The sequence below is a fragment of the Danio rerio genome, chromosome 11, assembly GCF_052040795.2.
Source record: "Danio rerio strain M-AB ecotype USA chromosome 11, GRCz13ab, whole genome shotgun sequence".
Lineage (NCBI taxonomy): Eukaryota > Metazoa > Chordata > Actinopteri > Cypriniformes > Danionidae > Danio > Danio rerio.
The window spans coordinates 27,862,103-27,881,579 of record NC_141031.1 but is presented as its reverse complement, the minus strand read 5'-3'; the positions used below and the strand labels follow the sequence as shown (position 1 = coordinate 27,881,579).

The following is a 19,477-nucleotide window of genomic DNA, read 5'->3' as shown; positions in this document are numbered from 1 at the left end:
GGAAATGACATATATTTTTGTGAAGTTCAAAAGGGGCCACGCTGATGTCTGAGGCCTTTCATCGACATCACACAAGTACGTTAGGTTTTATTTGTGCAAGAGATATGCACGATGAATTGTTGAAATAGTTTGCTTTTTTGCTTCAGCCGTAAAAATGTTACATATTTTTCCACTAACAAACAATAACAGTTGTAGTTTTTTGTAGTTATGGTAGTTAGTCATGTTTTTGTTACATAAACCATAGTTTAAGCATTGTAATTTGCAGGACACTGGGGGTAGCCTATACGAAAGGTGGACCGGGTCTTCATTCTTGCATCCCCCTCCCAGCAATTATTTGGATCAAGTTGGGATGTCTAAATAAGCAATTAATATAATGCTCTAAGGGGATGTGTTCTATTAAATTGAAGTCTACAATATGACGCACAACATTGTTGTTAATGTAATATCACTGAGTTCCTTCCAAATTTCTGTTGTACATTATTGTTGTTTAGAACTGCCAGTCAAGCGGGCTATAGCTGGTTGAATGTCATTACCTTTGAATTTGGTGAATTCCATGAATATTATCAAATGTTAATGATTGGGCATCTTTTATTCTAATTAATAAAAAGTTGTCAGCAATTCCAGCATTATGGAAATGACATTTGCTGTATAAACTCAAAAGATAAATTCACATAGAAATTAACATTATATTGAAACATCACTTTATATTTTCCAAAACAACAGAGTTATGGGATCAGAAAAATATCTACCTGTAAACATTTTTTTATGTTTTAATTGAGGAAAATAAACATGTCATGGATGTAACTAAAAAGTCTGAGTTTACAACATAGGGTGCATCATACTTTTGGTAAAATTCTGTGAATTAAACTGCACAACTCAAAAGAAACAATGCTAATAAAACACAAGAGTTGGCTCTCTATAGAACAAAACCTATTAATTCTTATTTTATGTTACAATTTTGCATTTATGAGGAAAAAGCTTTGTCATGGATGTGACACCTCTTAGTTCTGGTTGTAACAGATTTTAATTTGCCACTTGTGTGATTTTGGTAAAATAAATATAATTATAATTATACAAAAAAAAAAACTTAAAAAGGCTTTCACTATTTTGGTAAACTTTTTTTTCATGGCAAGGCTGACATTTGCATTAGATTGCTCTTTTTATAAAATGTATTACAGCATAAACTACTGATTTACTATGTTTCTGAGTACAACAAAGTGCTCACATTCTCACATATTCAGAAATGAACTTATACAAAAATTTATTCAGGAATACTTAGATTTTGGCTCTATGTGCAGAGATCCTGCTGGAATCATGTAGGACTGTATAAAATTCTAGCGCAGTGTACGTTCCTACTTCCTACTGGAGTCCTGTAGGGTTATTTTACTATGACTGTATTATGTCCTGCAGGAAAGTAACATTTCTGCAGGACTTTTATGTATGTTCCTGTAGATTTGTCTATGAATGTCCTGTTTGTGTAACATTTTACAGAAATTATAGGAAACAGGATCTAAATTTCTGTATTTTGTAAAAAATAGTGTTGCTGCAATGTTCATGTCTATTATTTCTGGAGGATGTCATGGATCTCCAAATTCAACTTGCCGAGATACAATTTCCAAATCACAAAATGCAAACAAAAACAATCCAAAATATCATTTTTCCAATACAACGTTAGTACTTGTTAACTTTAATTGTGGTGAAAACTTGATAATTTTGAGCTTTTGTCAGCTAATTTCATCTTCCGGGTTTAAAATCTTCATTGGGGAGGAATCAAAATTGGTGGTATAGCACTTAACTGCAAGTGCAGTGTTGACACATCAGTATCTTTTTATAATTTACTGACTATGGGAAGACCCTGCTTTTTAATTATTCATGACAATACTTGATGCTTTCCAGTAACAGACCTGCCAAGCTGTGAGACTGTGCATGGCACGCAGTATAGACATTTATGAAGGGTCGCAGGTGTTTGTTTCTGTGCATGAGTTCCGGTTGCTGCATAGCTTTCCCTACAATGCTGCTAGGGATGTTTGTGTTTGGAAAGTTTTTTTTTTTTTCAGGAGAGCTATGAGAATTTTTTAGTTGCTTAGACAAGGAGAAGCATGGAGAAGCACATGGAAGACTATAAAACAAGAACATTCCTGTATTTTGAGACCTTGCAATATTTGTGAGTGTGGAAGTCTTATAATATTACTATAGTGACTTGATTGCAAGTTGTCATTTGTTAATGGTGATTGTCTCTCTTCCCAAATACCAGCTCTCTGCATAATATTATGAGACAAACCACAAAATTGTTAATTGCTGATTGGCACAGTAAAATGCCAAACAAGCAGTCATAAGCAAATTCAAAATGATTAATAAACATTAGAAGCATTAAAGGGTAAAATCTTTCCTTAACATCTACATAGTAGGTGTGTGGCTCAAGTAACTTATAAAACTGTTTCTAGGTTTTTTTTTAATGTTAATTTGTTACTCCATAAAATATCTGCACAATTGAAAGTCCCATATTGACCGTATTTGGATCGATTTTGGAAATTAATAGGCTTATCTTTGACACACACTCAATTTACCTACAATTGAGCTATCTAATATAAACCCATCAATGTAATGTTAACCTATTTTGCTCACAAAATCTGTTGTGGATAAAGATTACAAATAAACACGACAAAAGAGTCTGATAGTGTCATGTTTTTAAGCTATAATATCGGAGAAAACACCGGCAGGAATTAATATCAACCTCTGCATAAACAGATGACTTTTAATAAAGAATAATTCTTCACTCCGGAAAATAACACTTGAGCTGAGTGATCCAGCAGTCTATAAGTGTTTGCTGAAACATGCATCAAATTTCATACAATTAAACATACCTTATACCTTTTTAGGGTGGAGCTGAATTAATGTATAATCAGTAAATCCTGCATTTTGCATTCATATGAGCATGTATCTTATGCAGTTGTTGCTCAGTAAGGCATAGTAAACACTCTGCGTCTCATATTTTCAAAATAAAAGTCCTGCATGCATAGTAAGTTAAATATAAAACTAAATAAACTGGAAAAAAAGCTAAGGGAGGGAAATGATCTTGTTGTCTCACTGGGAAAAGTTGTGGCTTATCAAGCACAGTTTAAAGTGTGCGTATTAATGATCCTGTTTTTGTTTGCAACATTTCAGTCTGTGTTTTGACTAGTGATCTGATGATGGAGCTGTTCATCAGGTCCAGATTATGCAGAGGCTGATCTAAAGTACATGCAAATGCTGATGGTGTGCCCCGTGAGTCACGCAACAGTCTGTTTTGGTTTCTGATTGTCCTTTTTCACACTGGTGTAATTTACATGAGAAAGAGGAAACAGTGGTGTCTGGGGCTTATTGTATGCCCATTTCCATAAACTGATCTCTTATTATTCAACTATGCTAGGTATACTCAGATTTTTTTATTGGGCTATGCTGGCTGTGGGTGCATGGTCTTGCGTCTCTTGTTTGCCATACATACACCATAGTGAAGCCATTTTCTTTCAGAACTTTTTATCTCCTCTGATAACACCAGATGCTTTCATGTTCACCATTAAAATGTTTAGTGTTTTGGACAGAGCAGGAAGCATCTGAGTCACATACACAGAGACAAGATTGAACACATTCATCTCTTTGTCCTTTGTGCTGCAATGTTCTGCTCTAACTGAATGCACACATCAACACAATTCTGCAAAAAGGAATTCATTTAAGACTTAGAAGCACAAAACTACAAACCGGCCAGGAGCACATACTTCACATATTTGGGGGAAGTTCATTAATTAGTTCTTGGATTGGCCAGATCTGAAAAGAAGAGCACTTTAAAAAAAAGGGACACCATCAACATTCCATGTAAGTGAAAGGCTAAATTGGTTTGAATCATTCAGGGGACCTACTGATTTATACATGTCAGCGTCAGAAAAGTGTTGAACACTTTTGACTCATCATGCTGCTTTAAATGCTTAATCTGATTTTTTTTTCTTCCAGTTGTTGTCTTATGGACAATGTCATGAAAATGTCAGCAAATTTAATAAGACAGATATTATCCCCAAGTTCAGAACCACAATTTGCTGGAATTTCATCACAAAAGTATTGTTAACTTGTGGGTCAGATGGACAATTTCAATTGAATTACAATTAAATTCCTTCAAGTATGTGTAAAGACTATTTGGTGCTCTATTGGTTCATTCTGGGCAACGTCAAATGATTAGGTCTATTAAGTCACCAAGAGCAGATGTTGTAGTTGTGTGCATAACAGCTTAGCATACAATTGACAGATGTGATTCTTCATTACAGATCTTAGCAGTGGGATAGAGCTTGTCTTGTGTTGTTTTTGAGTCGTTGCCCACATAATCCTGTGTGTTGTCAAAGTCCATCTGAGTCCATCTGAAAGACTGACAAAATTAAATTATTTCCATTTAAACATGGCACCTTACAGGATTCTGTACAAATGTAGCCTTCACTATAATCCCCTTTGTCTTTAAATATGAAATTTAGTGTGTTGCACAGGTTGACTTCTCCAGAATATACATAGAAAATGATGTGTTAGACTGGGCACAGCATGGTCTGCCATGATTAAGGATTTAGCCATGGATTTTTTTGGAAGGAGTGTTTTAGCAAAAAGTGAAAATGTCAACAAAGTTTTTTTTAAGGTATCAAGTTACCTGCAGATTTCCTGTATATGAGCCCTTTTTGTTCCCGGTATGATTCCTGCAGGATGAGAGTATGTTTTTTGTTGAACTCCTGTAGGACTTTTGCTGGATTGCCACACGTTCCCTGTAGGATTCATGCTAATTCCATATAGGATTCCTGCAGGAATGCTGCATGTTTCCTGTCAGATTCCTGTAGGAGCCCTCCATGTTCCTTATAGGAGTCCTGCAAGATTCCTGTTTCTGTTTTTATGGCTTGGAATAGCTGTTTTTGTGTACTTAAAATACAAAATACTGATACGATGCTACAGTACATAAGTAAAGTGATGTAGCTCAGTTGGGTTTACATTTGAATTAGAATATAAAACTCTAAGCATGCAGGCAACTTCATCCAGATGACTGCACTGAGGATTTCTTTATATTAAGTTTCAAAAATATTCTATTTTTTTGTTGGTACATTGAGTTTATGTGGCAAATACAAGAAAAATGATGCATATAAATGTAAATCACCTTGTACAATTTATTGTAACGCTAATATACAAAAAAATTTAATTTCACTTATACTGAGTTAGTCCATTGGTTCCATCACTTCCAAAGTAACAACACGGGGTCCAGTCATCACCAGCCTTGAGAGAGTACGATAGTCCAGATAAAGCACGCCACGTCCATTTACTCGGCACACAAACTGCCGTACCTAAGCAAAAAAATATAATAACAATTAGAGACCAGCTAATAGTGGATTCCAAATTTTTATTGCACAAGTTGTTTACATGTTATGATCACCTTAACTCCTGCTGTCGCAGCAGGACCTCCAGGATCCACAGCCTGAACATAACAAGGTGTTTTTCCTCGCACTACAAAGCCCCAGCCCAGGGCATCACCGAGGATCTTTAATGATTAAACTCGCATAAACGCACTGCTTAGTTTTATTTTTTGGCCAGTTGAGTGTGACGTATAAAAGACTTACCGTTAGAACTCTTTTTACATAAGGAGCGTCAGGCGATAACAGCTCCTCGCAGGTTACATGTCTTTTCAGTACTGTCAGTTAGAATAAAATGCATCCATTTAGTGCTCAGAATTTGACAGATGATTGATTATCATGAATAGACAAGACAAAATTTGAATACTTAGAAATAAAATAGTGAGTCTGAGTATAGATTCCTTTAACCTGATGTAGGATTGCATCGTACTGCAAGGGCAGCATTAAGAGAAGCAGAGTAACCTCCACATGAGCTGTGTTGCTGATGGGTCACACTTCCACACCGTACAGTTCTAGACAAACTTGAATCCTTATTTGGTTGAACTGAAATTAAAAACAAGAATTGTTCATTGGAAAAATGTAAATGTATTTAGAAAATGTATTGGGAAAAATTATATTAGGTTAATGAAATAATGTGTTCACATTTAACTTTTTTTTTTTTTACTATCATACCATACATGTCTTACTATAGCAAAACCACATTGTTTTGTATTGTTTTGTTTCAATCACATAAAAAAAAAAAAAAAAATTATATATATATATATATATATATATATATATATATATATATATATATATATATATATATATATATATATAATACGCACACATATGTCAAAACAAATTTATCTTGGATATGATTAATCAAGATTAATCTCAGCTCTGCTGTGTTAAAATACTTTATATACCTACTTTATACCTTACTTAATAGTTTAAATATTAATATTAAAATCTTAAGCATTTATAGAACAAGAAACATTTGATGCCATGCAAAAGGCTCTCAGTGCAGCCCCAAATTTCCAATAATTGTCAATTTAAAATTGTATACTTTATCATTGTCCTTTAAATCATTAGATTTTACCCATTTGTGAGCAGGACATATTGTTTTTAGTACATTTTAATAACTACAAGTCAGAGTATGTTGTTTATTTGTATATAAATGTATCTATTGCCTGTTCAAATGTTACCAATATTTAGATTTTTTTATTTACTACACTTCCCACATCATTTTCACGATAATTTTAGGAACGTAATTTGATTGAAAATGGGGTTTCTTGAAAAAAAAAAGTTATCACGAAAACTTATTTATTAAAACACTGTACAAAAAGGTAATATTTTAAAAATTTAACACAATTTAAAATAGCATTTTCTATTCAAATACAGTTTAAATTGTTTTTAGTCTTGGAATGCATTATTCATTCATTCATTCATTCATTCAATCATTTGTTTATTTATGTTAATTGATCTGGTGCTCAAGTAAAATACTTTCGTGTCATCATACAATTTTTTTTAGGATTCTTTGATGAGCAAAACCTTCATTTGAAATAGGTTTTTTGTTGACACTTTTGAACAATTTAAAGCATCTGCACTGATACAAATATATATTCATTAACTTTAAATATTTGAATAATAGCAAATAAGCTATTTAATGAAATATGCTCTTATATATTTGGATGCATTTCAGTAATTTGCTCACATCACTATGTTGACCTACAAAGTAAGTCCAGTATTAGATTTTATTATGTGTCAGGGGGTCCATGAATAGTTTAGGCTTATGAAAAGGGGCCTTTGGTGTAAAATAAAATGATGAGAAACCCTAGGTTAAGAAGCTGGGGTGCTGACACAAGGGTTGCATGTATGGATGTGCATGGAAATAGAGAATTACTGATCTCATTACGCTGTGATATCTCAGCTGTGCCTTTGAGCGAGGCACTTAACATCATATTGCAGTATTTCTCCAGAGGGGCTGACCTTGCAATTAGTGTGTGGAAAAAAATTGGGCCATTTGCTTAAAACCATCTCTCAAGTTCTAACAAAGCATGGAAACACATTTGTAATGTTTTCTATCATTTTACAACCTTATAAGATGGAGGAGCTTTGTGCAGTGTGAAGGGATTGCAAAGTATTACTTCAATGTCAAATGACCGTTTTTTGTTTTTTTTTCGTTTTTTTTTCCAGTCATGGCAAAATGACATTTTCAGAAAATTACAATGCTAATTTTGGTGCTCAGAAAACATGTTTTATTATTACTGATGATGTTGAAAATGGTTGTACTTCTATATATTTAAAGGGAATCTATGATTTTTTTTCCTAAACAGTATTTTTTTATTACAATTATACACTCACCAGACACTTCATTAGGTACACCTTTCTAGTACTGAGTTGGAATCCCTTTTGCCTTCAGAACTGCCTTAATCCTTCGTGGCAAAGATTGAACCAGGTACCTGAAATATTCCTTAGAGATTTTGGCCCATGTTGACATGACAGCATCACATAGTTGCTGCAGATTTGTCGGCTGCACATCCATGAAATGAATCTCCCGTTCCACCACATCCCAAAGATGCTCTATTGGATTGAGGACTGGTGACTGTGGAGGCCATTTGAGTACAGTGAACTCATTGTGATGTTCAAGAAACCAGTCTGAGATGATTTGTGCTTTATGACATTGCGCGTTATCCTGCTGAAAGTAGCCATCAGAAGATGGGTACACTGGTCATAAAGGCATGGTCAACAACAATACTCAATAAGGTAGGCTGTGGCATTGATAAAATGTTCAGTTAGTACTAATGGGCCCAAAGTGTGCCAAGAAAATGGTCTTTCACACCATTACACCATCACCTCTAGCCTGAACCATTAATACAAGGCAGGATGAATCCATGCTTTCATGTTGTTGACACCAAATTCTGACCCGACCACCCGTATGTCGCAGTAGAAATTTAGACTCTTCAGATCAGGTAACAGTTTTTCCAATCTTCTATTGTCCAATCTTTTTGAGCCTGTGCAAATTGTAGCCTCAGTTTCATGTTGTTAGCTCACAGGAGTGGCACCCTGTGTGGTCTTCTGCTGTTGTAGCCCATCTGCCTCAAGGTTTGATGTGTTGTGAGTTCAGAGATGCTCTTCTCCATATCCCAGTTGTAACGAGTGGTTTTTGAGTTACTGTTGCCTTTCTATCAGTTCGAACCAGTCTGGCCATTGACCTCAGGTATCAACAAGGCATTTGTACCCACAGAACTGCCGCTCACTGGATATTTACTTTGTTTAAACCATTTTCGGTAAACCCTTGAGATAGTTGTGCATAAAAATCCCAGAAGATAAGATCTGCAGTTTCTGAAATACTCAGACCAGCTCACCTGGCACCAACAACCATGCCATGTTCAAAGTCATTTAAATCACCTTTCTTCCCCATTCTGATGCTTGGTTTGCACTGCAGCAGATCGTTTTGACCATGTCTACATGCCTAAATGCATTGAGTTGCTGCCATGTGATTAGCTGATTAGAAATTTGCGATAACGAGCGGTTAGACAGGTGTACCTAATAAAATGGCCGGCGAATGTATTACTTAAATTATTTTTAGATATTTATTTTAGAATATACATTACTTATATTTACATAATACAATTTACTTATTTTACATATTTATTCTGTTGTGTGAAATAAAATTGGGCCATTTGCCTAAAAACAATTGAAATGAATAAAGAGTTTTCTACAATTGTACTACCACGTAAGAAGTCACTGTTGCCCACTGACGGGGGGGATTTGCGCAGTGTGAATGGACTGTCAGGTTGGTCTTCTTGTGTTTGATGTGTTGCACATTCAACCTCTTCATTCTCTGTCTCATGCAACAGTTCAGAAAGACGGCGCCGTCTGCGAAAGTTAATGCAGAACTGATACAGCAGCCCGCTGTCGAAGAAATGGTGCTTCTGAGAGACTGAAATGAAGAGGCAAAGGCAAACATGAAGAGATGATCATTTCACATAGAGGTATGTTGCATCTTGCCTGATGGTGAATAGTGATAGTTATAATTGTTACCGTGCTGAATGATGTCGTGCTCTAGCAAGGCCTTGCAGAGATCGAGTCCCTGCCGTCGACTCTCGATTTCACTGTTCTGTAGCAGCCAATCAATTAACATGTAACCAGGAAATGAGCGTTCATAAGCCACACCCTCTTCTTGTCTCACCTGTGAGATGGAGTCTTTGCTGGAAATCACTCTATAAGAAGCAAACTGAGATTTAAAATCCTTGAAAATATTCATTACCATATGTTACGCTTACTTTTGGCGACTAGTAGACACTTTTATTCAGTGGGATTTACAAAATATAAAAGGATATAATTTTTCAAAGAAGCAGCAACAGTTGTAACAAACAGAGTTGGGTTTATTAGACAAGAATAATTTATTTGCTGTTAAATTTTTACATTTGCTAACATTTTATATTCAAACAATTGAAGTCATTTGAAGCCTGACATTTTATGAATCACCATTGACCATTATTTACCATAATTCTACTAAAAACCTTTTGCAGCCAAAATTAATTAAATCTTAGCCTGAAGGTGAGCAAATCTACAAATTTTCTTTACTTTTTTTCTTTTTTTTTTTTGGTGGTGCCTGCCTACTTTTTAAAGGGCTAGTTCACCCAAACATTGGAATTTTCTCACCAAATGTTGGTAGACATTGACTTCTATAGTAGGAAAAACTACTGCTATTGAAGTCAGTAGACCTTTTTACATTTCATAGAATATTTGGGTAAATTTAGTGAGCAGTGAATGGAATTTTTTCGCATTACAAACTGCTCAAATGCAATGATGACAGAATTTTAATTTTAACTTATATTTATCTATTTAAAATAATGTTAAAATAAAGCATTAAAAAGATAAAGATTCCGAGTCAGATAAATTTGGAAAAATTTAATGAATGCAATGACATGTAATTTTTACACAGTGAGATAATTTTTTTTTTAAGAAGTCTCTTGCTTTAGGCAAAGCAATATTTATTTGCTCAGGAATACAATGGGATTGTGTATTTTAATAATAATATTACATTTTAGCTACATTTTCAAGAATCAAAAATGTAAAAAAAATTAAGTACTCATGAAACGTGTCTTATTATTACCAGTGTTTGTACCTCTTGTAAAATGTAAATTTTAATAATAAGCCATGATAATTTTTATAATTATTCTGTTATACATAGAAAATTAAAATAGCATTTATTTTTTATATTATAATTTGTAATATATTTATAGACTTTTGATCAGTTTGATGCATACTAATTGATGCAAAAATGTTTTATATTCATATATTTCCTACATAGATTATCTTTAACTCACAGTAGATTATAAACACAGTTCATTGTGAGGTCATAGCACTTAATGTCTTAAAAGGACAAACCGGTTGTTTTGCTTTGAGTCCTCAATGCATTGGCTGAAGTCAGGGGTATTAATCTTGTTTTGCCTCTGTTTTTCACTCTCAAAGTGACCGTGGCAGCTAACTTGCATTTTATAAATCACCAAGGACCACAATTCTGCTAAAAATCTTATAAAGTAGAAAATCACCTACATCTTAAAGGTGAGCAAATCATCAAATCTTCTTTTTTAGGTGAAATATCTTTAATTTACAGGAGCAGTTCACCCACATTTTGTAATGTTCTCTCTCACCAATTACCGTACTCAAGTGGTTCCAAACATTTAGGGGTTAATTTCTTGTTGAACACATAATAGGGTATTTTGAAAAATGCCATTGACTTCCATAGTAGAAAAACAACCACCGTGGAGGTCAATAGACCCTTTTCACATTTCATAGTTATAGTTGGGTCATAGTTAGGTAAACTTAGTGAGCAATGAATGGAAAAGTAGCACAACATTTTTTTTGCATTCCAAATTGCTCAAATAACCCCCAAAAAACTAAATGCATTTTAAATCAGAACATTTGAAACATGCAAAATTTTAAGATGCTGATGAACGTTGAGACACGTCATTGAAATCTGGCTAGTGGCTACCAGTTTCCAACATTTTTCAAAATATCTTCTTTTGTATTAAACAAGAAGAACATTAAGTAAATGATGAAAGAATCTTTGGTTAAACTAGCCCTTTAGCCCTTTATTATTATATTAAGAATAATGTTAAAACAAAGCATTAAAGAATAAAGATTCCAAGTCCATTCCATTCATTTAGTCATTTATTTTTCTTTTCGGCTTAGTCCCTTTAATAATCTGGGGTTGCCACAGCGGAATGAACTGCCAACTTATCCAGCATATGTTTTATGCAGCGGATGCCTTTCCAGCTGCAACCCATCTCTAGGAAACCATCCATACATACTCATTCACACACATACACTACGGACAATTTAGCCTACCCAATTTACTTGTACCGCATGTCTTTGGACTGTAGGGGAAACCGGAGCACCCGGAGGAAACCCACGAGAACGCAGGGAGAACATGCAAACTCCACACATAAACGCCAACTGACCCAGCCCATGCTCGAACCAGCGACCTTCTTGCTTTCAGGTAAAAGCACTACCTACTGCACCACTGGGTCGCTTAAATCAGATCAGTTTTTGATAAACATAATGAATGCAATGAACGTAATGTGATGATCAAACGTACTCCAGAAATTAAAATCATAGTAACATTTGAAACATTTTCTTCCAGCAAAAAAGTCTTACTGTTCATAAAGTCTTTGTCCACGCATGAAGATCTTAACCTCTATGTTGAAAGGAAATGTGCCGTCGTCCTTTCTGAATCTGTACAAGTATTTAGCATCTTTGAACACGAGCCACTTATCACAAACTATAAAGGAAAAAAAAAATCACACATTATAAAAACAACAACAGTGTACATGTACTTTGAACCTGTTCATTCAAACATGAAGAGATGAATACAGAGCATGCAAAATATCAGAATAAAAGAATACATTTACAATTATGCTGCTTCTAACTCAATTTTCCAACAAAGTTATTTGTCTTCAGAATGCACATGCTTAAGAAACAATTAACTGCTTTAGAGGTTTTGACAATATACAGTATGATATGTATAAAATAGTGTCATTATTTGAAACGTTTGTGTATTGATGATAATATTTGGTGTAAATAATGTAGTACCGTGATGAATGATGTCGTAATCCATGAGGTGCTGCATGAGTCGGACAGCTGTGTCTCGATCAGATGCTTCTTTATGAGCAATCAGCCAATCAATGAGCTCCTGAGCCACAAAACAGTTCGGGTACGTCCGCAAATGGTGTCTGCGGTCCTTGATCAGTTTGTTATCATGTAGTCGCAGTCTTCAACACAAATTAAATTCATAATTATCACTACAGCATTGTAAGTAAATAAATATTTCTGCCCTAACTTTTTTACTTGAATCAATTTAATTTTCTAGTAATCCAGTTTAATAACTTATTAATATTATTAATACTATTATTATTATTATTATTAATATTATCTTTTATAAAATTATATTAAAGTAACATAAAGCATTTATTGTGATGAGTTTTTAACATTTTTACAGTGTTTAATGCAAAGATGACTAACTTTAGGCCTAACAGAACTAATTTTTAGATACCAACAAGACAATTGTGAGTTGGTGTCATTTATAACCATGACATGCAGTGTAAATGTCCTTTATGAGACTATAATTTTGGGTTAATAAAGCTTACCTTAGCTGTTCTCCTGCAATCATGACCTCTGCTTTTAGGTTTCTTGGCATCATTGTGCTTTGAAAGTCTCAATGAAGGTTCTGTCAAGGCTCTGCATTCGTGCACTTGTTTCCTTGGCTTTATTATTGCTTTTTTGTTGACTAAATATCAAGTGAACCGAGGCTCCAGTTATTCAGTGCTGTGAACTGTTGTGTATACAAATTGATCTATTTCTGCTTCGTTCTCTACATCCTTGTCACAAGAACTTTTGAAATGTTGACTCAAGTTTAAGGTAATTTTACAGTCAGTGCACTACAAACAGATCTGATTAAAAGCAGGTTTATCAATGCTGTTTAAACAGGTCATTTTTAAATGTTTTCAGATATTGGAAAACATACGTAGTTTCACATAATGACCACATGGTGTCACTAAAAGAGTTGCACATATAAGTAGGCTGAAGCTGGTTTACAGTAGACTGGGGTGCCCAAAGTTATTCCTTTAACAGGCCCGTAGCCAGGGGTGTTTCTGGCAAAGATTCAGAATTTGTCCCGTACATTAGCTAATTTGTCCTATTTTGACTGCTATGCCATAATAAATTGTGAAAATAATCCATCGAAGAAGGCTTTAACACCAAGTGGAATCCTTTGTCGGCTGTCACTTCAGCACGACTGAGGAAAGTTGAATTTGCTGGCCAGTTTATTTAAATTAATGATATTTAAATATCAAGAGGCTACAGTTTTTAATTAAAACTTTAACAGATTCCTTTTTTTCCTAATCATATATGATGGAATAATAATAAAAAAAGGAGTTTTGTATTGTTCTTTTATTTTTTTATTTTAAATATTTAGCAAATATTTTAGGTACATAAAATAGTGTGGTTATGATGACCATCCAACAAGCTAATCCAGCAAAAAATAATGCTTAAAGTGTCATTAAAATGCAACCTATTTAAACCAAATATATGCCAAACTCTATTACTATAAATTTGCCATAGGGAATTTCCTAAAAATGTTACTTTAAATCATATTAACTAATGCAGTGTCGATTTAAACATTTTATACTGAACTACTAAAGTAAAAACATAAACGATCTCATTTATAACACAATGGAGTTCAGTGCTGAATACACCAGTTGAGCTGCTCCTGCCTTCACCTTAATAAAGAAGACTTGAGCATTGTCCTCTATCTGTCAAGAGACAGTTTTCACATTTTAAAAGTGAACATTTACAACATTTAATTGTATCATCTAATTTCAGGTTGTTTTTTGTAGCTCAGCAATAAAACAAAGAAACAAAGGGGTATTTTAAATTCAAAATGACGATCCCTGTCAAAGGCATTCGCCCCAACCACCTCCCCATCATTCTCCCTCTCTATTCAGATAGGATGGTGGGCCAAATCAAAGGTCACCACTTTGGCCCGCAGGCTATACTTTGGGCCACACTGGTATAAGATAACCCATTAAAATGTAATTTTGTGTAACAATATGTACACTGTAAGAAATGCTGGGTTAGTTAAACACAAACTGTGTAAAATTTGTATTAGCCCAAAACATTGGGTTAAATTTGTTCCCATTCATTTAAATAAAAAAATAAATTCATTTTCATTAAATAAAATAATAGGCCGTATCACACCCAGAATTGGGTTGAAATAACCCAACATTTTTAGAGTGGATCTATATGTATCTATCTGGCATATCTTGTCCGGCATTTGTAGAACAAGAACCTTTCAATGAAATTCTCTATTTAATTTAATTCTATATTTTAGATAATAAAAATGCTACTTATTTAGCATTTTAAATTGTTATACTTACTATTCTTCAAACCATTCAGTTTTACCTGTTTTAAAACTTCTGCCAGCAATTTTTTTGCATTTACAATTTAAAGCAGTACATAACCCCTCCCCCACCGGAACCACGGCATTTACATTTTTTTAAATAAATAAATAAATAAAAGGGACATCACTGTGGCGCAGTGGGTAGCACAATCACCTCACAGCAAGAAGGTCACTGGTTCGAGCCTCGGCTGGGTCAGTTGGCATTTCTGTGTAGAGTTTGCATGTTCTCCCCGTGTTTGTGTGGGTTTTCTCCGGGTGCTCCGTTTCACAAGTCCAAAGACATGCTATAGGTGAATTGAAAAAGCTGAATTAGCTGTAGTGTATCTGTGTGATTGAGAGTGTATGGGTGTTTCCCAGTGTTACGTTGGGATCCGCTGCATAAAACATATGCTGGATAATTTGGCGGTTCAGTCCGCTATGGCGAACCCTGATTATAAAGGCACTAAGCCGAAAAAAAAATGAATGATTGAATGAACTAATTAATAAAATAAACATATATCGTTCCAGACTTTCTGAGTTAACAGTGAGAAAACAGAGTGTACCATATTTGTTCAGTCCATATGTTATCATTTAACATGAGAGACTTAGCAACATCTAAAAGAAGGAATATACAAAAGAGCTGCATGTTAATACAAAAAAAAAATAATAAGAAAACAGGCTATATCATCCTGAATCACAAAACCTTCCAAATATGTCAAAGGTAAAAAATACATTGTCATATTCTTATTATCATAAGAATTATCATATTATGTCAATATGTTGTCATTTGACATGAAGGGCTTGGTAACATGCAAAGAGTACAAAATAGAAAGAACATAGAAAGAAAAAAAAATAAATAAAATAAACAAATGTATTCTAAAGGCCAGGGAGTTCTTCAAAGTATTTATTAAAGGGGGACCATTTGTCTAGGAGCTTGCGTTTCGAGCCTCGAATCATATATTTAATCTTTTCCAACTGAATGTAAGACAACACTTCATTTATCCAACCAGTCTCTTACCTTTTACTTTAAATTTTTTTAGAAATTGGAGCTCATAATAATCATGTTTCTTATTTTCTACAAAAATCTGTTACACTGAGTAATGTTGTGATATTTGTTGGTTATGTCATGCATATTTTTACTAGTTTTATTCGAAACACACTTGTCATTTAAAATGCTTTTTATAACTCAAACTTTTGTTAATTAAACTACATGGGTACATTAAAAAGGTACATCCTGTCTTTAACCCATGTACATTGGTGTCTTTTTATATTATGTTTATCTAGATATTTATATAAGTTCCGTGTTATATTGCAGTTTATGTCATTTAGTTAATGTGTCTATAGCTTTATAATAGTGTCATGCTACCCTGATGGTCTTGTGCTGCATGAGGCAGTGCTCTGCCTTTATTATTGTTGGTCACAGTTGCTGGAGAAGCTGACTTTAAGTGTTCGTATATGGCCGTACATTGCACCTCCTGAGAGTCAGTACATTTTAAAGTTCACATCATTTACTCACCATTTACTTGTCACGAACCTGTTTGAGTTTCTTTGTTCTGATGAATGCAAAAGAAGATACTTTGAAAAGTGCTGAACACTTTTTACCATTGACTTCCACAGTGTTTGTTTTTTCTATATGAAAGTCAACGAATTTACGGTCTCTAACAATTTCCAACATAACTTAGTTTGTGGTCAACAGAAAAAAAGAAATTCATAACTGTTTGGGACTATTTGAGGGAGAGTAAATGGGGAGTACATTTTAATTTGGGGTCAAATAATGTCAATCAGATTATAATAGATAAAATGTGGCTATTAATTTCAGTCATTCATTCATTTTCCTTCGGCTTAGTCTCTTTTCAGAGGTTGCTACAGTGCAATGAACTGCCCACTATTCCAGCATTACACAGTGGTTGCCCTTTCAGCTGCAACCAGTAATGGGAAACACCCATACACACTCATTTACACACACTCATATGGCCAATTTAGCTTATTCAATTCACCCATACCGCATGTCTTTGGACTGTGGGGGAAACCAGAGCACCTAGAGGAAACATGCAAACTCCCCACATAAATGCCAGCCGGGACACGAACCAGTGACCTTCTTGCTGTGAGGCGACAATGCTAACCACGGAGCTACCGTGCTGCCCCTGCTATTAATTTTATGTAATTTAACATGTGAAAATACAAGGAAATAAACTTTCACCCAAACTAATCCTGTAATGCTTGTCACTGAAGAAATAAAATCTTAAATGGCCTTATAGAGTTGGTCAGTTATCAGCATTTGTTCATTTTTTATTCTTAAAAACGTACACATTAGGCTTGATAAAACAAATTATATATTTTTTTAAATATTGACATACTTAATTTAACATTATTATTATTATCGGATATCAGAAACGGGGAAACTTTGACGGGTTTTCTTTAGAGTTTTAGATTTGTACATTTGAAGTGTGTTTTGGTGCGACTGACAGCTGTGATAGGGCGGAGGGCGTGGCCTCACTGCGCGGCTGCTTTTAAAGCAGCGTGATTTACTTTCTTTTCAACATACATCCTGCGCTTGTCACCGAGAGACCACCCGAAGCTAAAAAGCGACGACAAACAGGCTAATAGTTTAAGAGGGAGGTTGGAAGAGCACATCCAGCTTGATTCAGAACTGGAGGAATTGTGTTTTCCCCCCTGAACTTTAATGCCAACAAGCACTAAGTTGTTTACTTGATCGAAACATCAGCAGAAATCATGTCGGCGGAGCAGCACGGTCTACTGGACCTGGCAAAAAATCAGCTGAATTTGGACTACGGTGACTTTGACATGAGGTTTGATGTGAAGAAGGAGGCTGCAGCTTTGGGACCGGAGCGCTCTTTTATCCAGCAGTGCGGCGTGCACGTCCCGGGCTCGGTGTCCAGCACCCCCATGAGCACACCGTGCAGCTCCGTGCCTTCCTCGCCGAGCTTCAGCCCGAGCGGACAGAGGACCGAAGATCTCTACTGGACCCTGAGCAGCACGGGCGCGTACCCGCAGCACGCAGACCCACACTGCCTTGAACTGACCCACGAGGACGTCCGGGAAGCTTTAAGCTCTAATCTCATGCATGCACACCCGCCTCAGCTGCACCAGGCAGAGATGGAGGGATACAGGAGCATCGGTCAGTTCCCCCCGCCGGGCATGCAACAGTATCACCACCATCAGCAGCAGCAGCAGTACACAGATCTTCACAACCCTGAGTTTGCGCACGGTAAAAGCGTGGAGCAGTTAATGCAGCAGCTCGACTGCTCTCCGCAAGGCGCGGCGCACTTGAAGCCGCTCCAGCAGACGCACCATCGGCGCAGCGAGCGCGCAGAGAGCCGCTTCTCCGACCAGCAGCTTGTGTCCATGTCCGTGCGCGAGCTCAACCGACATCTCCGCGGGATGAGCAAGGACGATATTATCCGCCTCAAGCAGAAACGTCGTACCTTAAAAAACCGCGGCTACGCGCAGTCGTGTCGGCATAAACGCGTTCAGCAGAAGCACTTGCTGGAGCACGAGAAGACGAGCCTGGCGACGCAGGTGGAGCAGCTGAAGCACGAGCTCGGTCGGCTGGTGCGCGAGAGAGACGCATATAAACTCAAGTGCGAAAGGCTGGTGGTCGGAATGAGCTGCCAGAGCAATAATGGACCCTCTTGTGAAAACCCATCATCGCCCGAATATTTGCGATAGTTCTCTGTGTACTTAGAAGTTCTCTTAAATATTATATATAAAAGCAGCATAAGATTGTTTGCTGGTCTGTCCAGTTGAAGAATGATCTGCAAGTCCAACAAACTTTTAGACTGGTTTTAGGTGTTTGTTTTCTTTTTGTCAGCAGGGGAAAAGTTTTTATTCTGTTATCTAGTATTTTATATTTTCACTCAACTTTATCTCTGACATGTCAAGCTGGTTTTGATAATGTATCTTTTATCTTCTGGTTTTCGCCATCTCAGCTATGCAAATGACATTTGACCCTTTTGGCAATAGATGCATTGCACTGTTTGTTTGTTTGTTTGTTTGAACATTTTGTATATCTTTTATTTGTTTGTCGAATCAGTTGTAACATTTTCAAGAATTGTCATCGAAACTCTTTTGAAAGGGAAATTATTTTTGATTTGCAATTAATTTTTACCTCCAAAATAAATTTTGTTGAAAGAAAAATATTATTTGTGTTTCCTAATATATTCTTTGTGTTATGTTTTTGCACAACTGCCTTAAAGAGGCAACTTTTTGTTCCACAAAGAGCCCTTCAGTGACCAGTTTAAAATGTAAATAAGTTTTTGTTTAATCTAAATAATTTTTTATCATAAATAACTTTTGTTTTCATAACATTAATGCCAAAAATAAAATTTCTAAACTGTATTGTTTAACAATATAAAAGAAGCACCATTTTTAAGTGTTAAATATCTCTCAGGTATTTTTGTAAAATAATATTACTCCATTATAAAGAATATAAGAAACCATTTGTGCAATTCAACATTGCACAAAGATTAAATGTTCCTCATCCACTAACGCCAATGCAAAAAATGTTCCAATTTTAAGCTGTAAGCAATCAATGTAAAAACATGGCTCATAAAATGTTGACACAGATTGATCTGAAACCCTTGAGAACATAAAAAAAAATCCCAGTACACAGGTA

General features: G+C 35.4%; 2 protein-coding genes and 1 long non-coding RNA gene across 4 annotated transcripts in view; 2 read left to right on the top strand and 1 right to left on the bottom strand.

Moving 5' to 3' along the window:
• LOC101882529 (uncharacterized) overlaps positions 1–19,477 on the top strand; it is a 36,205-nt gene that overhangs the window by 685 nt on the left and 16,043 nt on the right. Inside the window, exons 1-2 of one of the 2 annotated variants that reach the window (XR_015502642.1) lie at positions 7–75; positions 9,254–9,388. This is a non-coding gene — a long non-coding RNA (uncharacterized LOC101882529). Of the gene's footprint in view, positions 1–6; positions 76–9,253; positions 9,389–19,477 lie in introns of those variants that run through there. The other variant, XR_015502643.1, reaches the window with a different exon arrangement.
• Positions 5,145–13,116, bottom strand: si:dkeyp-97e7.9. Its single transcript, XM_087273742.1, is given in 10 exon segments — positions 5,145–5,364; positions 5,367–5,410; positions 5,412–5,536; positions 5,616–5,686; positions 5,817–5,951; positions 9,127–9,336; positions 9,438–9,616; positions 12,063–12,186; positions 12,498–12,676; positions 13,052–13,116. Coding segments are annotated over 10 exon segments (1,167 nt in total). The 5' UTR covers positions 13,105–13,116; the 3' UTR covers positions 5,145–5,317.
• mafbb (v-maf avian musculoaponeurotic fibrosarcoma oncogene homolog Bb) lies at positions 17,380–18,999 on the top strand. The gene is given in 1 exon segment (NM_131842.2): positions 17,380–18,999. A coding segment is annotated over 1 exon segment (957 nt). The 5' UTR covers positions 17,380–17,574; the 3' UTR covers positions 18,532–18,999.